Genomic DNA, 23,950 nt, shown 5'->3' on the forward strand with positions numbered 1-23,950 from the left:
GGTCTCGATCTCTTGACCTCGTGACCCGCCCGCCTTGGCCTCCCAAAGTGCTGGGATTACAGGCATGAGCCACTGTGCCTGGCCGAATTTTTGTATTTTTTAGTAAACAGAGGTCACCATGTTGGCCAGGCTGGTCTCAAAATCCTGACCTCAAGTGATCCACCCACCTCAGCCTCCCAAAGTACTGGGATCACAGGCATGAGCCACTGTATCCAACCTTCTAGCTCTTCTTTATTTTTTATTTGTATCTTTTATTTTTGAGACAGAGTCTCGCTCTGTTGCTGAGGCTGGAGTGCAGTGGTACGATCTTGGCTCACTGCAGCCTCTGCCTCCTGGGTTCAAGCCATTCTCCTGGCCCAGTCTCCCAAGTAGCTGGGACTACAGGCATGCACCACCATGCCTGGCTAATTTTTTTGTAGAGATGGCGTTTCGCCATGTTGGCCAGGCTGGTCTCGAACTCCTGACCTCAGGTGATCTGCCCGCCTCAGCCTCTAGTTCTTCTTTAATATAGAAAATATATTTATAATTGTGGTTTCATGTATGGAGTAGGTTATTTTTTTCCTCTTGAATAACTTCCTGGTATCCATCCAGAAGTGAGATCCTGCAAAGCAGTCCATCAGTTTTGTTGGCATTTCTCTCCAGAAAGATAGTCAAATTTATGGCTTCATGTGCATTTTTCCACACCTCTGTCAGCTTAGAGTTTTACACTTTCTAAAAGGTTTTTAGTTTAACAACTTGATGTTCTTCCTGAGTCTAGTTTTTGTTTTATTTTTTTATTTTATTCATTTATTTTGAGACAAGGTCTTGCTCTGTCACTCACACTGGAAGGCAGTGGCGCGATCTCCGCCTCCTGGGTTCAAGCGATTCTTGTGCCTCAGCCTCCTGAGTAGCTGAGACTACAGGGGATGTGCCACCACACCTGGCTAATTTTTGCATTTTTAGTACAGACGGAGTTTCGCCATGCTGATCAGTCTGGTCTCGAACTTCTGGCCTCAGATTATCCACCCGCCTTGGCCTCCCAAAGTGCTGGGATTACAGGTGTGAGCCACCGCACCCGGCCTCTAAATTTTGCATTTCTCTGGGAAATAAACTTTCAGAAAGTGTTTTCTCTTGAGGTATGATATCCCAGGAGGTGCCAGGAGATGGCGCTGTGACCCTGTACTTAGGCTCCCTCAGAAGGCACTGTGGACTTAGTGGTGGGGGCGGGTGTGTGTGCATCAGGAGAGGGGATATCAAGAAATCCAATGGGCTTCCCTGTAGCCCCTGTAGCCCCAGTTTCCCACCTGAGTTCAGAAGACCTGGTTTGGGGGATGTGGAGTCTTCATTGCCCTGCCCTGCCCTGTGGTGAATCTTTCATTCTATCCAAGTTCAACTGAACCTAAGTCGATGAAGTATTCACTCAAGAGGCCAGACATAGTTCATGCCCTCCAAAACACTCATTCATAAGCAAGTGGAGTGAAAATGCTGCATTTCCTACAAAACAGGTTCAAAGTGCTATGAGTTACTGGAAATTCGAGAGGTTGCCTCCAGCTACAGTGCTGAGGTCTTGCTGAGAGTGGGGATTAGGCTGGGCTGGCTGGGGAGTTGGAGTGTGAACAGAGCATGGAGGGGAGTGGAGACCAGGGTTTGGGGTCTGAATAAGAGCCGCTATGAGCCTGGATCCTTCCTGGAGACAAAATGGAAGTTGAGACTGGGAAAACAAGAAAAGACACACTGTGATGGAACTGTGATGCCAAGTGGAGAAGTACAAACTTTGTTTTGCAAGCATCGGTGTGCCTGTGGAAGTTTTACAGCAAGAAAATGGTAGGATCATGTCTCTACTTTGGCACAATTATCCTGAGGTTTAGTTAATTCAGTGGTTTTCCTTCTGTGTTCTACAGACGCATTGTCTTCGTCTGTCTGACCTCTCAGTAGTGGCTGGTAGGGTTGCCTACTTTCCTCTTTCTGAAGCCCTCTCTTTCCCTGGCTTCTGTGAAGCCCCTCCTCTGTCTCCTTTGCAGCCTCTTCCCTTCATCCAGCCATTAGACTGCACCTCAGTGAGGCTCTGCTCAGCCTGTACTCTCCCCTGGGCCATCTCAGGTTAATTACACCCTATACTGAGATGACTCAGCCCAGGCCTCCCTCTGAGCTCCAGACCCATTTATCCAACTGCCAACTTGACAGTTCCTCTTGACTGTTTCGGAAGCATCTTTAACTCAAGTCCCAGACTCCCCCACCCAACCTTGCCTAATGCTGGTCCTCTTCCGGTATTCCTTGCTGCGGGGACAACCAACACCAGCATCCATACAATTAATCAGGTTAAAACTCTCTGAGGCATCCTCCACACCTCCCCCTTCCTCACCCCCTTTCCCAACCCATCCCCAAATCCACTGGACCCGACTTCCTTGACACAGGTTGGAACTGTCTGCTCTTCCCATACTCCTCTGCCATTCACGTAGGTCAAAGCCACACCGTTTTTCACTTGGACCGCTACAGAGCCTCCTAACTGCCCTTCTGCATGGCCCCCCTCCAATCCCCTCTTCACACTGTGGCCAGAGCCATCTTTTCAAAGTATAAAACTGACCATATTGCCAACTACCTTAGTGAAATCTCTACATTGGCTTCCCATTGCTTTTTCTAAAAAAAAATCCATATTGTTGAAATAATACAGAAAAAAGCATAAAACAAATGTACAATGGAGGACCCTTGAAACAAGCTGCCATGAAAAGAGACAACCTTGACAGCCATCCCTCTCCATGTGTCCCTCAAAATAGAACTGCCTCCTGCCCCCACCTCCAGGCCAGCTCTCCTGACTTTTATGGTAAGTATCTTTTTTTTTTTTTTTTTTGATCACTCCAACATGCATCCCCTAAATACTATAGTTCAGCTTTGCCTGCTTTTTAAAAAAATTATCTATCTGTTAGGTCTTCTTTAATCTAGAAATCCTCCTCCATCTCTTTTACCTTCCCTCTTGCAATGAATTTGTCCTGTGATGTTTCCATTGCTTTTAAAATAAGAAAAAATTCTCTTCCATTCCCGTAAGGCCTTTCTTGGTCTGATTTCCCCCAAATCCCTCTAGCCTAATCTGCCAACAGCTCTGCTGTTCACTCTCGTTCCAACCTCTTTTTGCCCACCCCCCCTACTCTCCCTCCATCACTCCCCTCTACTCTCCATCGCTCCTGCCTCCTCCTCCCTGCAGTTCTTTTGGAAAGGAGGCTCCTTCTGCCTGAAATGCTCTTCCCTCCCTTTGTCTCCCAGTTAACCCCAACTTATTTATTTTACATCTCAGCTAGAGTGTTCCCTCCTTAGAGAAGCCATCCCCTCCCGTGTGACCTGGTCAATCCTCACCCCGCAGCCTCTTACAGGCCTCTCCCTTCTTTTCCCCAGCACGGTCAAAGTTGTTGGCTTTCCTTTTGCTTGAGAGATGATGTGATTAAAGACTGTCAGCTCCATGCGGGTAGGAGTTATGTCCACTTTTGCTCACCATTTTTCCCCCCGCTACCCAGCTGGGAGCCTGGCACATCACTGTCCAATTACAAATTTGCTGACTGCTGCCCAGGGAGAGAGACAGCAGAAAAGACATCAAAAGGGAAGCTGGCTGCGGAGACCTGGATTTAGGAGCCCTGCTTCCCGAAGAAGTGAGAGCTGAAGCAGCAGGGACAGGTGGTGTCCCAAGAGCAGAATGGAGGAGAGGAGGGCAGAGGTTCTTCCCTAGAACACTTGAGGCCAGGCCAGTACCCTTTGCCCACCGCACGTCAATACCACAGGAGCCAGCCTGGGCCAGGATGGCTGGAGAGGCTCCTGGGGCCAACCACTCCCACTTGGGCCCATGGGGCTAAGTGGAAACAAATGTTCCCTGGCTTTCCCCCAGCCCCATTGTGGTGGGCGAGCAGCAGCCCCTCCCTCCTTAGCCCGTGCTCCCCTACCCCCTTTCAAGCTCCCCTTGAGTTCTTTCTCCCCGGACTGGCGGGGGGGGGGGGCATGGATCGGCTTGAAAGAGGTAGAAGATGGGAGGCAGGTGGGCTCTGCGGGAAGCTGGGGCCTGGTATAGGGGATTCTCTTATCCCTGCCTTGACTAGAGCCACGACCTTGCTCTGGAAAAGCACACTTTCCTGGCTTCAGGTGGGCTGCGAGTGTGGGAGGAGAGCTGTCTGCGATGCAGAAGGAAGAGGAAAATGAGCCTCTCTCCTCGCTCTCTTTTCTTTTTCTATCTTTCTCCATCTCTCTAAGGGGTTGGCCTTTCCTCTCTCTGTTCTCCAGGGACCCAGAAACCAAGGGCTCTTAGGAATTCTCAAGGCATGTCACCTCCCTGAAGGAAAAGGAGTTCCTGGGGACAGAGAGAGGGAAGGACAGATAGGAGTTCTGGGGACAGAAGGAGGGAAGTAGGGAGGGAAAGAGGGAGGTTCTTGGGAGGGGAAGGGTCACAGGCCCAAATTCCTGGGCTCCTGCAGCTTTAGCCATTCTGAGAAATGACAAACAGAGAAAGTGATTTAGAGACAGACACAAATAGAGACCGAATTATGGACATGGGAGAGATGTAAAAAGGCACAGAAAGACAGTGAGAGAGAATCCGCCAGAAACAGAGGGCTTTGCTTTCGCCCGCAGCGATTCTGATGTTATCTATTTCCAGCTGCCTCTCCCCCCCAACTCCACTGCCCCCACTCTGCCCCTCCTTCCTCCTTAACCTTAAGTTTCTCCTTTCCTGTCTCCCTTTTGCGCAGGGCCTAGACATAGTATGAACGGGTTCCCAGGATTTAAGGCAGAGCGATGAAGGAAGGTGGGGTGGGCAGGGCCCAGAGGATAGGGAGGGGGGTCAGACTGTCACCTCCCCATTCAGGCCACCCGTTTCCGGGCTGCTGTCTTCCCACTCCAGTCTCTTGTGAACGTTCTTCTGCATGCATATCTCTGCAGAGGTGGTGTGTGTGTGTGTGTGTGTGTGTGTGTCATGTGTTTCAGCCTGAGCCAGCCCATCTGTGTGTCCGTCCATACCTGTGGGTAAAAAATCACAGCATTATCTGGGGGAGGGAGGATGTCCTGTGGTTTCTGTGGGGTTATCTGGAGGCCTGTGCCCAGTCATTGGTGTGTGAGGGGGCAAGTAGGTCACATATCTTGATCTATCTTTGTGCACCACGGTCTGTTACCTCCTGCCACCCCCCTCCAGCCCCTGCTCCTTTGTAAGTCTTCTAAGGTGACACTGGTGGGTTGAAGGCTCAGGAACATCTGAATTCATCTCTTTGGAGGTTTGGGGGCAAAACAACAGAAGTCATCCTCTGGCTCTGCCCAGATGTCAGCCAGTCCCTTGATGAGGATGCGGAGAGGGCAAAGGAGAGTGAGCAGAAGGGTGCTCCTGGGGCAGAAGCCCTAGGAATTGGGACTCCAGGAGTCCTGCTTGTCACAGATTCCAGCCCACCTCCCCGCCACCCCCCAACCCTGCAATGCTCTGCAGGCGCTACTGGGCCAACTGATTCTGGAATGGGACTGTGTGGGGGAGGGACAAGGGCTTGGGGAGTCCAGAGATGGCAAAAGATTCTGCAAGATCTGGCCAGAGTGAGTGCTGTAGGAGGGGTGGGGCCAGCTGTGTATGTTTGCAGGAAAGGTGGGGGGTGGGGGCAGAAAGGCCGCCTGCGGGGGAGAAGGCTTCTTGGCAAACGCCCCAGTTTCCTGAGCTGATCCCTGCTCCCTGCCACTGCTCCCAATTCTGTTGTTTCAATAACATCATTTTTATCCACCCCACAGAGAGACTGTGTCTTAGGAGCGGGAGGCGGGGAGCAGGGCTAGGGCATGGGGGAGGGGTGGTAATGGAGAGAGGCTGGGGTCTGGAGGCAGCAGGGACTAGATTTGGGGCGCTCCCTCCTCAGGCAGAGGCAGGGCGGTCTCAGAGCCCAGGTCCCCTGATGACAAAGACAAATACATTAAAATTCTTGCCTCGGAGAAGAATGCAGGATAGGGAGAGCATTTCATAATCTGCAATAACAGTAGCAGGGTGGGAGCAGGGCTGGGCAGGGGGTTCGGAACCCAGGCAGTGGCTCCCAGGAGGCTGGCCACTGGCCACCTGCAGCCTCCAGGGACCCCCAGAGCCCTCTAGCTGGCTATTTGGTACCACATGGCCGGAGTGTGCACCCAACCTGGGTATGTCTTTGAATGTGTAGTGTCCAAAGTTGGCATTGACCTGTAGTAACTGTCCAGATTGGCATTGCCCCGTAGAAACAGCAACTGTGTGCAAAGTTACTAGGTGCAGGGGCTCTGTGTGGCATTTGGATAATGTTAAAGGCTAAAATTGGAGAGGGCAGTGCTTGGACCAGACCCTCTCTCTATGACTCCCCTGTTCCCCTTCTTTAGCATGTCCTAGTCCCTTCATCAGAACTCTCTGTATCCAGTACAAGGGGTTGAGCTGATGCAGACTGGACACCAGAGCCCTGATACGGAGCTTGCTCGCAGGCAAGACCAACACTTCTCCAGTTCTCTCATCTCTGTCTGCTCATTCCTTCCCCCATCCGCCTCCTCCCCTGGGGTCACCTCCCTTAGCCCCTTGGCCTCATCTTGATCTACTTGTCCCCCCTCTCTGGGCAACTCAGGATCTTGTCTTCTCTTTCTGGTCACCAAGGTTGTCTCTCTTGGAAGTGACCTCAGTCCCCACGATCAGGTCCCCCTCTCTCCCAACAACCAGGAGTTTTCTTCTGGGCACCTGATGTTTCTGCCATAGGGACTCGATCTGTTCTCCCCACTCCAGGACAGCCTTAAAGGTTGATGGTTGCTCTTAATGGTAGTGGCAGGGAGAATGTCCCACACCACCTGTCCCTCAGCACCCTGGGGCACGTCAGGGGCTGGAGGGACAGGGGTTGCTGCCCACTGCCAGCTGAATGGCGTGATGAATGGAGCTGTCCCTCCTCCCCACGGAGCCTTTGATCTCCTCCCCCCCGTGGGGAGGGGGCTGGGGCATCAAAGACATTTTTGTGGCATTAGAAAATCAGATAAACGCCATCTCACCTGCAGCTGGCTCTCCCACCCCTTCTACCCGGGCCAGGTTGGGGGAGGAACTCGAGGCAGAGACCCGTGGACACGGGAGGCCGGGCTGCAGCGAATTCTGACCCCTCGATCTCTTCAAAGTCTGCGACCTGCATTCTCCCGCTCGCTTACACGTGCCAGCGCTTGCGCGCACGCCCTGGAGCGGCTCCTCTTGCCGTCTCATTTCCCCCACCTCCCCGCCCCGGAACGCGGGCTTGAGAGGTGGAATGGCTGGGGAGCGAGAGCGGAGGCCCATGGCTTCCTCCCTTCTTCAAGGAGAGGCTGAGGAAGGGGCGTGCAGCACCGAAGAGGGACACGGAAAGAGATGACCCCTCCAGCATCCGCCTTTCGGGCGGTCCAGTTTGACAACCCTCGCCGAAGCACCCCGCGCCCCAGGCCAACTTCCTCTCTTGCCTCCGCGCCAGCATCTCCCTCCGCACCGCCCCCCGCCCCAAACTCCCTCATTCCTGGGAAGTTTTCTCTCTTTACAGTCAACAAACCTGTCAAACGTCTCCCTTCCAGCCCGTCCCCCATTCCTCAGCTCCTCTTTCTCCCCCCTTCACCCCTCTCTACTCTTCTTCCCCGCTCTTCCTTGCCCCCGACTCCTGGCGGCCGCGAGCGGCGGGGGACTCGAAGTCCGGGAGAGGCGAGGCGAGGGGGCGAGGCGGGCGGGTCCCACAGCCAGAAGCGCGCTGGGCCCCGCCCCGGCACCCCGCTCCCGCCCTCCACCGCGCTCCGCGCCCGCCGCCCCGGGGCGCACGGCTCGCTCCCCAGAGTCCCGCCGCCTGACTGTCGCAACTGCCACCCCCCTTCGGCCCCCTGCCCCCCGCCCCCGCCTCGGCCCCGCTCCCCTCCCACCCCCGCCCCCGGCTCTGATTTCTTCTCCCGAGCGAGCTCCGCAGGAGACACAGGCGCTGGCTGCCCCGTAAGCTCTCCGCCTCCGCCGCGCCCTCCTCGCCCGGGATGGGCCCCCCCGCCGCCGCCGGAGCCCTCGCCTCCCGGCCGCCGCGGTTGAGCTCGCCGCGCTCGCCCTGAAGCCCGGGCCCTCGCGCGCAGCGGTTCGCTCCGCAGCCTCGCCCCCTGCCCACCCCGGCGGCCGTAGGGCGGTCACGATGCTGCCGCCCGCGCCCTCCCGCCTCGGGCTGCTGCTGCTGCTGCTCCTGTGCCCAGCGCACGTCGGCGGACTGTGGTGGTGAGTCCGGTTGTCCTGGAGCGGCTCTGGACGCTGGAGGGTGGGGACCCCGGGACCCAGGACCAATTGGGGTGTTCCGCAGCCTCCGGGCTCTACCTGCTTTCAGAGCCCAGCTTTCTGGCCTCCACCGGGGGCCTTTCTGAACGCCACTTCGAGGTTCCTAACCCCTGGGCACATTCTATTGTGTTTCCTCCTCCCGGGCTCTCCCCCCGCCCCCGCCAAGTTATGCGCTCACCCAGCTCACCAAGGAACAGGCGGGTGGGTAGGAAAGAGCTTTCGGAAAGACACATATCGGAGGAAAAGAATGTGTGAGGAAGGCCCTGGATTCAGGGTAGGGGGCTGGATTTGGAGAAGACAGGAACAAGGTGGGAAGCCACAAGGCAGAGAGGACCACACAGCTGCCCCTTCCCCGCCCTGCTTTGCCTACCAACACACCAGCTTCTCTCCGGGCTCCTGTGGAGTGGACCGTAGTGGCGAGAGAGGGAATATAAAGGGGAAAGTGAGTCAGGACCCTGGTTTTCTCTACCTCGTCCTCCCCGAGCAAGGAAAAGGAGGAGAGGAAGGAATGGGACCCAGGCGCCCAGCCCTTCCAGACGTGGGGGTCATGACTGAAAAAAAAATGTGCAGCCTGGGAGATAAGGGACCGGGAGGGTCCTGCGGGAAGGGAGAGGGGCCTGGCCAGCCAAGGGACGGGGCGTCTTCCCAGGCTTGGCCCTAGCTAGAAGGGACACCTAGGCAGTGAAGGTTGCGGGAGCTTCGAGCCCTGGGGGTGGGGCCGGAGCAGGGAAGGAGGGTGCCCGGCCGGGACGGCTCAGAGATCCAGATCCAGAGGACTTTTTTTCCCCTTGGTCTCCAGAGCCGCAAACCCTCGCCCGGAATAGCTCAGTGTTTAGAGAGGAGGGACTTGGACTACAACGCTGACGGGTTAGCCAATCTTAAGAAGGCAGGGTCGTGCCTATTTGCATATTGCCACGTGATTGGCTGGATGTCGACCCTCCGCTCCTCCCTCGCCCCCCAGATTTGGAAGAGAGGCAGATCCCGGTGCTCTGGAGAGATAGGGAGTGGGATGCCCACACAGGGAGCGGCGGGCCGCAATCCTTCGTGATGCGGAGAGCCGTCCCACGCAAGTGTCACGGAAGGGCCGAACCGAGGACGACCCAGGTCCCAACTAGGGAACACATGCCCTTTGATCCGGCTTAGTATAATGCAGTGGCAGCTTCGAAGCAGATAGATCTAAGATCTAAACATTATGTTTGTGATCTTGGGCTAGTCACTTCCTTTCCCTACCTCTCAGTCTTGACTGGAAATAGGATAACAGTCTCCCTACCTGGCAGGCTTGCTGGGAAGGTTAGGTAGGAGGACGTGTAGAATAACAGGACCTTAGGAGGTACTTAGTATGTGCGGTGCCCTCCTCACAACCCAGCTTCTCCTGGCCAGGGTCCCCAGGATTGAAAAAGGGGATTCATTTAAATTTAAAATCCAGAGTTTCAAGGAAAATGTTGTAAAGGAATCTCTTTTCCCCATAAACACCTTTCCTAACTTTGCCCTTTTTCAAGGGGTGGGGATGGGGTCCCTCCCTGATGGCCATTGTCTGCCTTCCCCTCCCTCCCCGTCTGTCTAAATCATTCTTATCCTTACAGTTAAAATACCACTTCCACCCTGAAGCTGCCCTCTTGTCCTCCTTCCATTGGCTTCTCTGTCTCCCACTATATCACATACATTGGGCAACTATGCTAGTTACTGCATTTGGCTGACAACAGTAGTCCTTTAGGTCTCTCTTCCCTGCTCCTGGAAGGCAGATACCTTGTCTTTAGGAGCCCTGAGGCCTAGGAGAGTGTTGGTGCTGGAGACGGGTTTGTGGAGTGTCGTTGGACAGGCTGATTCACATTTCTGGACTCTATATCTGTGGGGGTTCCTTTGTTCAGGAGGGACTCCTGGGTGGCAGCCAAGCCAAAGGAGAGCGGCCTGGTCCCTGAGAGACTGACCCTGAAGCTAGGAAGAGGGGAGTGGGGGAGGAGGTGACACGGGCAGGTGTGGGAGAACACAGAGGCCTTCATGGCCACAGCTGCAGGGTGTGCCGGGTGAGGAGTGAGGGGCCCCGGTGATAAGGTGTCCAACTGCCTTGCTCAGATGTGCCTCAGAGGGAATGAGCCTCTCCTGCCTGCCTTGGCCCCTTCACTCTCCTCTATTTATTTTGTTTTTCTTTCTTTATTTCTATTTCTTTATTTCTTTATTTCTTTATTTATTTATTTATTTAGAGACAGAGTCTCGTTCTGTCGCCCAGGCTGGAGTGCAGTGGTGCGATCTTGGCTCATGGCAACCTGTCTCCCCGGTTCTAGTGATTCTCCTGCTTTAGCTTCCCAAGTAGCTAGGACTATAGGCGCCCACCACCATGCCTGGCTAGTTTTTGTATTTTTAGTAGAGACAAGGTTTCACCACGTTGGCCAGGCTGGCCTCAAACTCCTGACCTCAAGTGATCTGCCCACCTCGGCCTCCCAAAGTGCTGGGATTACAGCCATGAGCCACCATGCCCAGCCTCTTTTATTTATTTTTTTTTTTGAGATGGAGTCTCGTTGTGTCACCCAGGCTGGAGTGCAGTGGCACAATATTGGCTCACTACAGTCTCTACCTCCCGGCTCAAATGATTCTCCTGCCTCAGCCTCCTGAGTAGCTGGGATTAGAGGTGACCACCACCACGCCTGGCAAAATTTTGTATTTTTAGCAGAGACAAGGTTTCACCATATTGGTCAGGCTGATCTCAAACTCCTGTCCTCAAGCAATCTGCTCACCTTGGTCTCCCAAAGTGCTGGGCTTACAGGCATGAGCCATTGCGCCTGGTCACCTGTCTATTTCTGACACTTCATCTCTTTATTCTGAGCCCAGACCCCCTTCCCCTGGATCTTTGACTCTGCTTACACTCCTGATCCCTCCCCACCCCACCAGTGCCCTCCAAGGTCAAGTGTGGGTTGATGGGTTGGACCAATAATTCCCACTGGCCTGAGGCTCTTCTACTCCCCCAACCCCCCAGTCTCACTTTAGCTGGCATCTTTCCCAGTAGGGACTTCCAGGCTGTTCCCCGATGCCCAGGACCTGCTTTCACTGGCTTTCTTCTCCCTACTTGTCAGAGAATCCTGGCCAGGTCAGAGCTCCAGTGCTGGCCAGGAAAGCAGCTGCAGCGGCCTCCTACATCCCACTCTGATATTCTAGCAGCAGCCAGGCTGGAAGCAGAGAGGACCCCAGGACCTTTGAGTGACTCGACTGTCTTGGTCAGGAAAAGGGAGTCCTGCAGGGGTGTGGCCCATGCCCTTGGAATTGGCTTGGAGACCTGACTCCAGGTTCCTGAGAAGTTTCTCTCCCACCTTTTTCACTCCCCCTCCTTACTCCAATGTGATGCATGCTTTCTAAACTCTGCCTCCAGACCAGGCACAGAGGCTCAGTCCTGAAATCCCACCACTTTGGGAGGCTGAGGCTGGCAGATCACTTGAGGTCAGGAGTTCAAGATCAGCCTGGCCAACATGGTGAAACCCCATTTCTACTAAAGATACAAAAATTAACCAGGAGTGGTGGTGGGTACCTGTAATCCCAGCTACTCGGGAGGCTGAGGCAGAAGAATCGTTTGAACCTGGGGGGCTGAGGTTGCAGTGAGCCGAGATCCATGCCACTGCACTCCAGCCTAGGTGACAGAGCAAAACTCTGTCTCAATCAATCAATCAATAAAAATAAACTCTGCTTCCAGCCTCTCTGTCTGTCTCTTATCTGTAATCATATCTTTGTGAATTACAGAATCCCAGATTCCAGGACATTGGCCAGGCTCTCTGGAGGTCATCTTGTCCAGCCTCATTGCATCCAGGTTATCCAGCCTATGCTGTGGCCCTGTCAAACCCTGTCTTGGGAGTGAAGCAGAGAAGGAGAGCTTCCCAGTCACCAGTTCCCCGCTTCCACTCTGCTCCCTGCTCCAGCCTTGCCCACCCCCAGGAAGTTCTTTACAACATCTGACCCATCGTTATTTATACCTCCAATCAATGAATGTAGAAAATAGCTCACTCTCATAGAATGGTCAAATCAATCTCTCTCTTCCCTCTTCCTCTTTCTGTTTTTTCTTTTCTTTTCTCTTCTCTTCTTTTTATTTTCCTTTCCTTCCTTTTCTTTTCTTTCTTTTTGAGACAGTGTCTCACTCTCTCACCCAGGCTGGAGTGCAGTGGTGCGATCTCAGCTCACTGCAACCTCTGTCTCCCAGGTTCAAGTGATTCTCCTGCCTCAGCCTCCCGAGTAGCTGGGATTACAGGTGCCTGCCACCACGCCAGCTAATTTTTTTAGTATTTTTAGTAGAGACGGGGTTTCACCATGTTGGCCAGGTTGATCTTGAACTCCTCACCTAAAGTCATCTGCCTGCCTTAGCCTCCCAAAGTGCTGGGATAACAGGCATAAACCACTGTGCCCAGTCCTGTTTTATATTTTCTATGAAAGAAACTAACCCTCCCCTTGTTCCACTAGGGAAAACACCACCCAGTGTCACTCCCTTCCCCCATCCCATCTTGTCTTTCATCCACCCCCCTCCTGGAAAAGGAAATGGGAGCCAGAGGCCTAGGACAGCCTCATCTGGCCCCACAGGGAGGCAGGGAAAGGACCCCAGCTTCTTTGTGGCAGTCAGGTTTTCTAGCTGCCACCCCCAACCCAGGCTGGGCCTGACCACCCTTTCCCATCCTGTCTTTATCTGGGGCCCTGACCCATTGCGGGCAGTCCTGTTGCTGGCCCCTGCTGAGCTCCAGGGTGGGGTGTAGAAGGGGGTGGGTTGGCCATCCATTCCCCCCTCCAGGCCTCCCGCCTTGGCAGCTTCCCCTGAAGGGAGACAATGGGGCTGTGAGCAGAAAAGGGCAGGGGCAGAAGGAGGCTGGCCCAATCCAGGCCAGAGCATGCCCTGAGCCCACCAGAGTTCTGGCACTGAGACGTTTCCTGGGGGGTGCAGCCCCCTCCTGCCCTGTTCTCATCAGAAGCCAGGAGTTGGTGGGGAGAGGTTAGCAGGAGGTTTGCTCACCAGACCCAGCAAGGCGGGGTTCCAGAATGTGCACTATGATGGAGAAATGCCACTGTGGAGGGGATGAGGCGAGGGCAGGGTTGTCAGGCTGGCGGAAGGGTGGCTGGAGGCACTCGGAACATAGACGCCTGTCCTTTGTGGGTCAGTGACAGCACCCCCAGCCTGCACCCTCCTTCCTGCCTAGGCCAGGCGCTCCCTCGGGTGCTTCTCCAGAACTGCCGGAGGAGGAGCTGAGGGAGAGAAAGACCTCTGGGAGGCTTCCACCTTGGCCTCTGTGGCTGGTTCCTCCAGCTCCGAGACCTCTGTTTAATCTAGAAAGTAGATCTAGAAAGCACTTAGAGATAATCAGGTCCAATATTTTCACTTACATGTGAGGGCGGCAAGGTCACGGACAGGCAGTGAAAAGATGACTTGCCCCTGGCCACCCAGAATCCAGGCAGCTCAGAGCTGGACTGAGTCCACCTCTGGCTCAGTATCTCATTCTTGTAAGGGGGTGGGAGATCAGGAAAGGGGCACAGGATCTTTCACAGGCCTCTCCTGCTCCCCTGTCCCACCCTCAGATAGGGCGAGTAGAGGGCCCAGGACAGTCTCCTGGGGCATCTTCGCCTGCTTCAGCCCTGACCAATAGGAAGCCCATTGCACAGCGAAGTCTGTCAGAGAAGGGAATGCCTCCACTTCTCCCAAGAGTGATGAAGACAGATGGGTGAGGAAGGGCAGAGGGAACCAAGTTGAGTTAGGAGTGGTGAGGGGGGAATGGGGTAGCTGGGGGGCAGTGGGGAGGCAGGGGTTAATGGAGCTGGGCATCACTGGCTTTGATGTGGTGGTTTGGGTGGGGGTAGGGGCTGGGGGAGGGGGAGCAGTAATTACCGAGTTAGACAGAGCAGGACAGGACAGGCGGGCGGGCACAGGCCCGGGCCCAGCCGCCTCAGCAGCCGTCAGGCAACATTTTTCTGCCCCTTCTCCACCACCCACCTCCCCCACCCCCATCCACAGCCCCAGGGCTCAGGGCTCCCTCTGCTGGCTTGTGGGAGGTGGGGTCAGTGTGGGGACCTTAGGAGTAGGGGCGGGGAAATAGAGGGAGGCTGACTTGGAGATCCTTCAGAGGGCATTGGGCAACCAGTGGGCTGTGATCCCTTTGGCCTCAGTGATCCACCCAGGAGGGCCTGCTGGGGAAGAGGAGGGTCCTAGAGGGTACATTTGGTCCAGGAGCAGGGCTGGATGGAGGAGGAGGAGACGCACGGATCCAAGCTGAGAAGAAATAGCAGAGAGTTGGAGAAAAGGTTGTTCTTGGAAATCCACAATGCTGCTTGTACCCTACGGTTTGCCCTAAACTGGGCAGGCTCAAAAGATGAATAAGGGTGTGAGTGGGAAGACAAACACCAGTAGTTGGAGGAAGCCCACTCTCTGGACAGGTTATCTGCATCTGTAATCTGGGAGGGAGGTGAATATTACTATTTTCATTTGACAGTTGAAGAAACTGAGGCTCAGGAGGTTAAGTCTCATCATCCATCTAATGAAGACTAAGTGCCAACTTCACATGTTAGGGACTCACTCAACATCATAGAACAAGCAAATGGCAGAGCCCAGATCCAAACTCAAGTCTGGTGGGTCCCAAAAAACCCTGAGTGTACTCCATGAATGCCCATGCATGAGCTTATTGTCTTTTGATGAGTTTTCTACCTAGTTGGAAAGATAAGACAAGCAAACATGAAAAATTAATTATACCACTGGCAGGATAACAGACACTCCCCTCCCCCCGCAACAAATGAGTGACACCTTGGGAGATGCATGGAGGAAGGTCAGTGGGGATTGGGGCCCAGGGAGGCTCCTTAGGGCAAGTGGGATCTGAGGTGAGTTTGGAGAGATGCTAAGATTTTGATGACTTAGGGTGGGTCTGAGTCCAGAAGTTTAGCGATGTTATCTGGAATATATTTGGAGTTAATCAACCCTGCTAGGAGTAGGGGGCTGTGTGGAGGATGCTGTGGGAGGCCACCGGAAGTCTTCTGATATCTAACGTGCCCATTTCCCTCAGCACTGTTTGTGTTTGAAATATTCATCTACTGTGTCTTGCAATAGGGATCCCCCCACCAGTGGCCAGAGTCAGTTGTCTCTTGTCTTGCTCATCTGCATAATGAGGGTGAGATGGGTGGGGCTGAACTGGGGGATCTCTGACATTGTTCTTGTCCCTCTGACTCAAGAGATGGAAAGGTAGGTTACGCCAGAAATCTAGGACCTCCAGGGCTTAGGTCTACAGATGTTGCCAACAGGGACTGGCTGGCCCCTGATACCACATCCCTGGGCAATTGATCCTACCAACCATGGTCCTTAGTAGAGAGACCTTGGTGCAGGCCAAGCCGGTTAGAATGACCATCCATAGGCTTGCCCCTTCTTGTCCGCAACTTATTTCTTTCAGGGGTAGCCTCATTTTTTTCTATGCCCAGGAATGGCTGTTTGATGAGGATCCCAGATCCTATATATTGTGTATGACCACCACTGTGCGTCAGACCCAAAACAGGCAAATTCTCCCAAAGGGGAGCACATCTTCTTTGGGCTGATCCCAGGCCAATGCTGACCCAAAGGCCTGAAAAGCAGAGTTCACTGTCTAAGGAAGCATAAAGGAAGGATGGTGAAAGGTGAGTGGGGATGGGGGAGATATTACTTGAGTGGTGTCAAAAGCCAAAGTTATAGGGGGTATGTGAGTCTCTCATGCTAACTCCTCAGTTTTTCTGAAGCCCACAAAAGGAACTGACTTGCTCAGAGTGGCTCAGCCCACACAGAGTTGACAGAAACCAGAGATCGGAAGCAAAGCTTGGTGTTTTGCCCAATGCCCCCTGCCACGCCCCTTCTGGAGTTTCATTTCCTATGTATTTAGGATGGGAGCAAGGACAGGAGGGCAGGGAACAAACTGGTCCCTTGGGATTCTAGCTGCTACTACTGCCCATCCCTCCCCCTGACCAGCTTGTAAACAAGTCTAGTTCCCAGGCAGCCAGCCAGCCTGGGGAGCCAGACCCAGACCAGGAACTGGCTCTGGGGCAGCCCCCCAGCCCCAGCCCCACCTCCTGAAAGTCCCTGGCCTCCATACTCCTCATGATTCTCCCTGTCTCTAGTCCCTGCGAAACAGAGAAGGTCAAGAGGTTTTTGTCTTTCTGTCTTGCTCATCTCCACTCCCTCCTGCCTTCTTAAGGGAGGAGGAGGGAGAGGAGAAGGATGGGGTAGAGTAACCTTGGGAAGATAAAGCCAGTCAACCCTGGGAAAGTAGGGAGTTAGCAGAGGGCAGGGTTGAGGAGGAGGGGCTGGGGAACTTAGAAGTAGGGGCAGTGGGGGTGGGGAAGATGAACTTGCAGAGTCCCCGACTCACAGGTGGAGCCCCAGATATAAGGAGCTGGAAGACTGCAGAGAGGACTCATTCCCTGCCTCTGACTCTCAGTGGGGGAAAAGGGCATGTTTGAGGAAATGAACTAGGAGTCATGAAATAAGATGTGGACAGGGGCCTGGGCTCAAGTGAGAACTTTCTCTTAGATGACTTGTTTATTCATTCAAAACCACATATTAAATGATGTTTGTTGTATAATATACTACAGGTATTATTCACATATAGCACAGAATTCAAACTATACAATTTCATTTGTAATACAAATTGGGGTTGGGGGAGGATATAAACTAAGTACCTAAGTCTTCCAGGAGATGCAAAGGAAAATAAGGCAGTCCTAATGCTCAAAAAGCTCATAGTCTTATCTCCTGACCCTGCACAGCCATGTTGGAAGCTGCCTCCAATCCTTCTTATAATGAGGTAGGATATATGGGCAGCGAAGGGACAGATAGATTGATGGATCCATAGAGACCAATCAACTCTCAAAAGTCACTGGGTCACTGGGGTGCCCTGACCCACCCTCCATTGCTTTACTTATCTAGGCTGGGAAAGGGTGGGGGCCAGTGCTGGTCTTAAGTACACAGGAAGGAAGATGTGGACTGTAGCCTCTCCATTGAGAGACATCTGGTTCCTGAGCTACTTGGGTAAGGATGACAGCAGCAACCTGATTTTGTGTGTGTGTGTGAGAATGCACGCGCACACACACGTGTTTGTGTTGTAGACCGTAAAGGACTGAGCTTACTACACATCTTCCTGCACCACCTCTTCAAGCACCTCTGTCCTTAGTGTTGAGAGTTCTACCTTAAGACCTAAATTCCTCTTGCTTCTATTTAAGACCATCACATTTCATTGTTGTGGAACCAGAACATGCCTGGGCAGCCTGTACTTGTGGAGCAAATGGGGACAGTGGGGCGGAGATGCACTAAAGCAACACTGAAAAGTAGGCCACCTTGACCTCTGGCACCACCTGCCAGCATTCTCTATATTTTCTATCTCCTGGGACCCCTACCCCCACCCAGTTTTTTTTTTTTTTTTTTTTTTTTTTTGAGACGGAGTCTCGCTCTGTGGCCGAGGCTGGAGTGCAGTGGCCGGATCTCGGCTCACTGCAAGCTCCGCCTCCCGGGTTTATGCCATTCTCCTGGCTGAGCCTCCCGAGTAGCTGGGACTACAGGCGCCTGCCACCTCGCCCGGCTAGTTTTTTATATTTTTTAGTAGAGACGGGGTTTCACGGTGTTCGCCAGGATGGTCTCGATCTCCTGACCTCGTGATCCGCCCGTCTCAGCCTCCCAAAGTGCTGGGATTACAGGCTTGAGCCACCGCGCCCGGCCCCAGTTTTTTTTTCTACCCTCTGCTGAAGAACTTTTGGGTGGTCTCTAATTACCCTCTGTTCCCAAATGCTCTACTCATTCCTTTGAGATGGGGATCCCAGCTAAGTGTTCAAATAGGAGCAAGCTGATGAAAGTGGTTCCCCAGGTGTGAATCCCTACAGAATTAACCTTCAGGGGTCTGCTGTACAGAAACGAAATGTCAGCTCTCTCCTCAGGCAGAATGAATGTCAGGAGTGGAGGGATTTCTGGAAGTGCATGAAACTTCCCATGAAGTCTTCCCCTACCAAGCCAAACATTGCCTGCCCCCCAGCAGTGATGTCACCCCAATAGGTAGGGCTTGGTTCACTGCCATTCTGCTCAGAGAAGGCAACAGATCCTTGGCCGTGTGTGGTGGCTCATGCCTGTAATCCGAGCACTTTGGGAAGGCAAAGCAGGCAGATCATCTGAAGTCAGGAGTTTGAGACTGGCCTGGCCAACATCGTGAAACCTTGTCTCTACTAAAAGTACAAAAAAATTAGCCAAGCGCGGTGGTGCACGCCTCTAGTCCCAGCTATTTGGGAGGCTGAGACATGAGAATTGCTTGAACCTGGGCAGTGCAGGTTGCAGCGAGGTGAGATCGCGCCAGCGCACTCCAGCCTGGGTGACAGAGCGAGACTCCGTCTCAATTAAAAAAAAAAAAAAAGCCACAGATCCTGGAGCAGGAGAAGGGTCAGTGTCACCTACTTTCCAACAATGCTTCAGAGACCTGGCCCTCAGCTCCTTCCTCCTGCTCTCCAGTTCAGGGACACAGAAGATATCAGGGTAGGAGGTCCCACCTTAGAGATGAAAGCCCAACACACCCATTTTACAGGAGAAACTTGGGCTATGGAGGGAGTGTGACTTTTCTCAGCAAGGCTCCATTCCCTACCCATTCTGACATCTTGTGGCATTCTCTCTTCCTGGGATTGTTCTTGCCTTTCATCCGGGCTGTTCAGCTGACACATATCCAGCTTGTGGTCCACTAGGACCATATCATTCCTTGATACTGCTTACTTTTCTTTGGTAGCTCTTGATGACACATACTTTCTTTCCCTTGACAGCCTTCTTGATCTTTCTTCTGTGATTTCTTTTCCTTGTCATCCTTTTGGGCTAGACGTTTGAGTTTTAACTTTGGTTTACCTGGTGCCAGCTGCCTTCACCTTCAGTCAAATTTCTATAAGGATTTATTTACAAAGATGTGCGCAGGAAGATAAGATTGAATCTTTGCTCTGTAGCAATTATCAAAATAGACTCTAGTTAAGAGGGGACACAGACATGGAATAGTAGGAGAGCCAGGCAGGACAATCTCAAGTGCAGTTTGGGGGTAGGGTGGGAGGGCATGTCTCAGCTCCCGGCTGGGGGCTAAGTAGGGCTGGTCTCCCTCCCTTCCACCCCAAGCCCTTATAAGGGTTATACCCCTGACTTGCTATTATCTGCTTTCCAGGGCTGTGGGCAGCCCCTTGGTTATGGACCCTATCAGCATCTGCAGGAAGGCACGGCGGCTGGCCGGGAGGCAGGCCGAGTTGTGCCAGGCTGAGCCGGAAGTAGTGGCAGAGCTAGCCCGGGGCGCCCGGCTCGGGGTGCGAGAGTGCCAGTTCCAGTTCCGCTTCCGCCGCTGGAACTGCTCCAGCCACAGCAAGGCCTTTGGACGCATCCTGCAGCAGGGTCAGTGTGGGGAGGGGGCGGAAGTGGGGCTGCTTTCTCCCGGCTGGGGGACCTGAGGAGTGGGGAGCTGGTTCGCTGAAGTTGCCTGAGCCCCACTTCCCCGTCGCACGTATCTGGGCACTCTGCAAAGACCCTGCCTCCCAGGCCCCTGGTCCCAGGTTTCAGGTCCCAGGCCCCAGCTGACCGCCCCAACCCGTGCTGATTGCACCTCTCTGCATTCGCAGACATTCGAGAGACGGCCTTCGTGTTCGCCATCACCGCGGCGGGCGCCAGCCACGCCGTCACGCAGGCCTGTTCCATGGGCGAGCTGCTGCAGTGCGGCTGCCAGGCGCCCCGCGGGCGGTCCCCTCCCCGGCCCTCCGGCCTGCCCGGCACCCCCGGACCCCCTGGCCCCGCGGGCTCCCCGGAAGGCAGCTCCGCCTGGGAGTGGGGAGGCTGCGGCGACGACGTGGACTTCGGGGACGAGAAGTCGAGGCTCTTTATGGACGCGCGGCACAAGCGGGGACGCGGAGACATCCGCGCGTTGGTGCAACTGCACAACAACGAGGCGGGCCGGCTGGTGCGTAGGGGCACGACGGAGTGAGTGTGTGCGGAAATGTGAGTGTGCGCGCAGGAGCGTGCTTGAGAAAGTGTGCGCGGGAGTGAGGGCGTGTAGGTGGAGGGGGCGTTAATGTGTGGGGGAGTGGGCATGTGCGGAAAGACGGGCTGCCAGCATGGATGGACATGTGGGAGGAGGGGTGTCCAGCCTCAAGAAGGAGTCACTTGGGGGTCTGAGAAGGCCAGATGCTGGACGGTACAGTGGGCAGAATGGGGAAGGGATACTCAGGGAATAGGACTGAGGGTCTTTAGTGACCCCAGGTAGAGAGGGCACAGCTTCAAGACAGGACAGGTGAAGCAAAGCTTTCAGTGGGTAGGGAGTCTATGCCTGGGCAGGGGCAGAGGAATAAAACAAAGGTGGGGATGAAAGACAGGATAGAAGCTAGGGCAAGGTCTGGGGACTGGGTAGAGGGAAGTCAGGGGGAGTGAGAGAGGCCTAGAAAGAGTTTGAACATGTCTGAAGGGCAATGGAAAACAGCGAAGGACAGGGAACCAATCCTGGTGGAGGTTGGAGGGAGTCAGGTGGAGGCCAGGACAGCTGTGACCAATTCTGGGCACTTGCCAACTGGCTGCCCAGCAACCCCAGCCCAGGTCTCACCTGCCCAGAGCTATGGTAGCCTCTCCTCTCCCCTCTGTATTGAGGAGAGCCCCAGGAGCTCTCCTTCAGGAGCAAGAAGGTTGTCTGGGTGTGATGGTTCCAGGAGGGGGCAGGGTAGACTCAGGCTGTGGACAAAAGGTCAGGTTAGCCCCTGGATTCTGAGCTTCCAAAAATGATTTTCTTGGGTCTTCTGAGCCATCAATCCTTGGTGGGGTTGGAAATCTTAGACCCTGCTTCAAACAGTGAATAGGGGAGAGGCCGCCTGGGTTCCACTCTCAGTACTGCATTCCCAGCCGGCCCTCCTGCACCCTATGCCTCAGTTCTAGCGTTCTTCAGGGACACCGCCATACATACCGTGTCCTCTAGGGTTCGGGCCTGAGGCATCGGGCAGGGAGAGGAGGGGGCCCGAAGAGGAATGTCCGGACAGGCCCACATACCTGCCGAGAGGGCTGGGGCGGGATGGCGGAGACAGACGCCCAGGCGGCTGGCTCTGCATCTCTGTTCAGCCCCGCCTGGGGCTGTGAGGGGTAGGAATGAGGGGGCCAGGTTGGCAGGGGGCTAGGCCTCCACAGCTGCCACCTCCCCCCTCCTCCAGAGAGAATCTCATCCCTGCTGTCCATTCTGCTTTCTCCCCCACTCCCTGGCTTTGGACCCTGGAATCTCTGCGCTGCATATTGTCCCCCGTCTCCCCGTTTCGTCATCATCATACCACTCCATCCTCACCATTCCTCCTGCTCCTCCCTTCCGAGCTGTCCTTTCCTTGATTTCCTCCTCCTGAACTTGCGGTCTCCTTCTTTTGTCTCCATTTTCCTCTTCCTTTCACTTCCCATTCCCAATCTTATTTTCTGTCCATCCACTGGGCCCTTCCCTGCACCCCCATCTGTCCACATGCGTCCGCCCCTCTGCTCCCCGCAGGCCGTGCGGAGCCACACGCGCACCGAGTGCAAATGCCACGGGCTGTCGGGCTCGTGCGCGCTGCGAACCTGCTGGCAGAAGCTGCCTCCGTTTCGCGAGGTGGGCGCGCGGCTGCTGGAGCGCTTCCACGGCGCCTCACGCGTCATGGGCACTAACGACGGCAAGGCCCTACTGCCCGCGGTCCGCACGCTGAAGCCGCCGGGCCGAGCGGACCTCCTCTACGCCGCTGATTCACCCGACTTCTGCGCCCCCAACCGACGCACCGGCTCCCCCGGCACGCGCGGCCGCGCCTGCAATAGCAGCGCCCCGGACCTCAGTGGCTGCGACCTGCTGTGCTGCGGCCGCGGGCACCGCCAGGAGAGCGTGCAGCTCGAAGAGAACTGCCTGTGCCGTTTCCACTGGTGCTGCGTAGTGCAGTGCCACCGCTGCCGTGTGCGCAAGGAGCTCAGCCTCTGCCTCTGACCCGCCGCCCGGCACCTAGACTGACTTCGCGCAGCGGTGGCTCGCACCTCCGGGACCTCAGGGCACCGGCACCGGGCGCCGCTCGAGCCCAGCCTCTCCCTGCCAAAGTCCAACTCCCATGCCTCTGGAAACGGTGAGGCGACGGACTTGAGAGGAACACCCACCTACGAAGGCCCAGGGCGCCGGACGGCCCCGAAAAGGCGCTCCAGGAGCGTTTAAAGGACACTGTACAGGCCCTCCCTCCCCTTGGCCTCTAGGAGGAAACCAACAAGTCAGTCTAAAGGCCTCTGGACACTGGGCTCCCCAGAACTGCTGGCCACGGGATGGTGGGTGAGGTTAGTATCAATAAAGATATTTAAACCACTAGGGCTGGACCCACAGTTTGCGGGGAGACCCATCTTCAGGCTGCCAGGCTCCAGAAGAAGGTAGTTTTGCTAGAACTAGCACCTTAGGGGCCATCACCTGGGTCCCTATCTCCCAACCAGGTTGGCCTCTCCTAGAAACTCACTATCCCCCCTTGGTATTCTTCTTGTTCACTCCTGTCACACATCTAGGGCCTGGATCTGCAAGCCGGAGAAGAACTAGCAATTCCTCTTTAAAGGGACAGGGGCATCAGAAGCTTCCGATGGTATGCTCAACTCTCAAACTTGTCCTTGTCTTAATTTTTAGGGGATTGTGTCTGTTTCTGTGACTCCTGGGGAATTTCTGGGTAAACTTTTGGGGATACCTAAGCCCATGGGATTAAAGCACTTTTATAAACTGTAGAATGTGATGAACACATGTTATTAGCTCCACCAGGTTTTGTTACCATCAAAACTAACTTCACCCCCATTCACATTGAAAAGACTTCCCAGAACAGCATTTCTAATCACACTTAGAGGGAGAGGAAGCAAGTTTGTCCCAACATTTCTCTTGGCACCCAGTAATATTTCCTTCCTTCTGGTTCCTCTTGGGAAGCTAATGGTGAAAGTGAGGAGACAGAGAGCAGTTCTGGATTCTCCAGAGCTGAAGCTTGAGCTCTCATCTTCCTCCAGAGAGAAAGAGGGAGGGCATAGCCCAACTTCCAGGACTCAGAGCTTCCAACTTTCCTCCAGTCCAAATACTGCAATGGGGAATGATTCCCCCATGAAGGTATGGAAGACAAAAAAAAAAAAATGAGCTTTGGGGTCAGACACTCTGGGTTTGCAGTTGGTGCTGCTGCTTAGAACTGTACAGCATAGGCCAAGTTAGCCTCATTTTCTTTATACAAAGGGATTTCGCTCTGTTTCAGTTATCCATTGCTACAAAACAAACAACCCCAAAGTAATTACTTCTCAGGATTTTTGAGGTCATGATTTGTCAGAACTCAGCTCGGTAGGTCCGCTCTATGTAGCAGAACCATTGGCTTGGTTCACATGGCTGCATTCTGCTGCAGTATTGACTGTGCTGTGCTGGACAGTCCCAGAAGCCCCCACTCACATGTCTAGGGCACAAGCACTTCTCTTGTGCTCTCATTCTCTCCATGTGGCTAACTTGGGCTTCCTTGCTGCATGTTAGCCTTAGGATAGTCAGACTTCTTACATAAGACTGACTTTTTTTTTTTTTTTTTTTGAGACGGAGTCTCGCTCTATCCCCCAGGTTGGAGTGCAGTGGCAGGATCTCGGCTCACTGCAAGCTCCGCCTCCTGGGTTCATGCCATTCTCCTGCCTCAGCCTCCCAAGTAGCTGGGACTACAGGCGCCCGCCACCACACCTGGCTAAGTTTTTTGTATTTTTAGTAGAGACGGGGTTTCACCGTGTTAGCCAAG

General features: G+C 54.4%; 1 protein-coding gene across 1 annotated transcript; it reads left to right on the forward strand.

Annotated features, from left to right (window-relative positions):
• The first annotated feature begins 7,863 nt into the window (after nt 1–7,863).
• On the forward strand, nt 7,864–23,604 carry WNT6 (Wnt family member 6). The gene is made up of 4 exons (XM_007966315.3): nt 7,864–8,176; nt 19,372–19,592; nt 19,817–20,151; nt 21,703–23,604. The coding sequence occupies exons 1-4, from the start codon at nt 8,097–8,099 to the stop codon at nt 22,162–22,164; spliced, it is 1,098 nt and encodes a 365-aa protein (XP_007964506.1). The 5' UTR covers nt 7,864–8,096; the 3' UTR covers nt 22,165–23,604.
• The last annotated feature ends 346 nt before the right edge of the window (nt 23,605–23,950 follow it).

This window comes from Chlorocebus sabaeus, chromosome 10, assembly GCF_047675955.1.
Source record: "Chlorocebus sabaeus isolate Y175 chromosome 10, mChlSab1.0.hap1, whole genome shotgun sequence".
In the NCBI taxonomy this organism is placed as follows: domain Eukaryota; kingdom Metazoa; phylum Chordata; class Mammalia; order Primates; family Cercopithecidae; genus Chlorocebus; species Chlorocebus sabaeus.

Excerpts from the sequence above, each read along its gene's own strand:
- WNT6 (XM_007966315.3), top strand. The coding sequence starts at position 8,097 with ATGCTGCCGCCCGCGCCCTCCCGCCTCGGGCTGCTGCTGCTGCTGCTC. Across the intron at positions 8,177-19,371 it reads CACGTCGGCGGACTGTGGTG|GGCTGTGGGCAGCCCCTTGG; the intron begins GTGAGTCCGGTT and ends TCTGCTTTCCAG. Across the intron at positions 20,152-21,702 it reads ACAACGAGGCGGGCCGGCTG|GCCGTGCGGAGCCACACGCG; the intron begins GTGCGTAGGGGC and ends TGCTCCCCGCAG.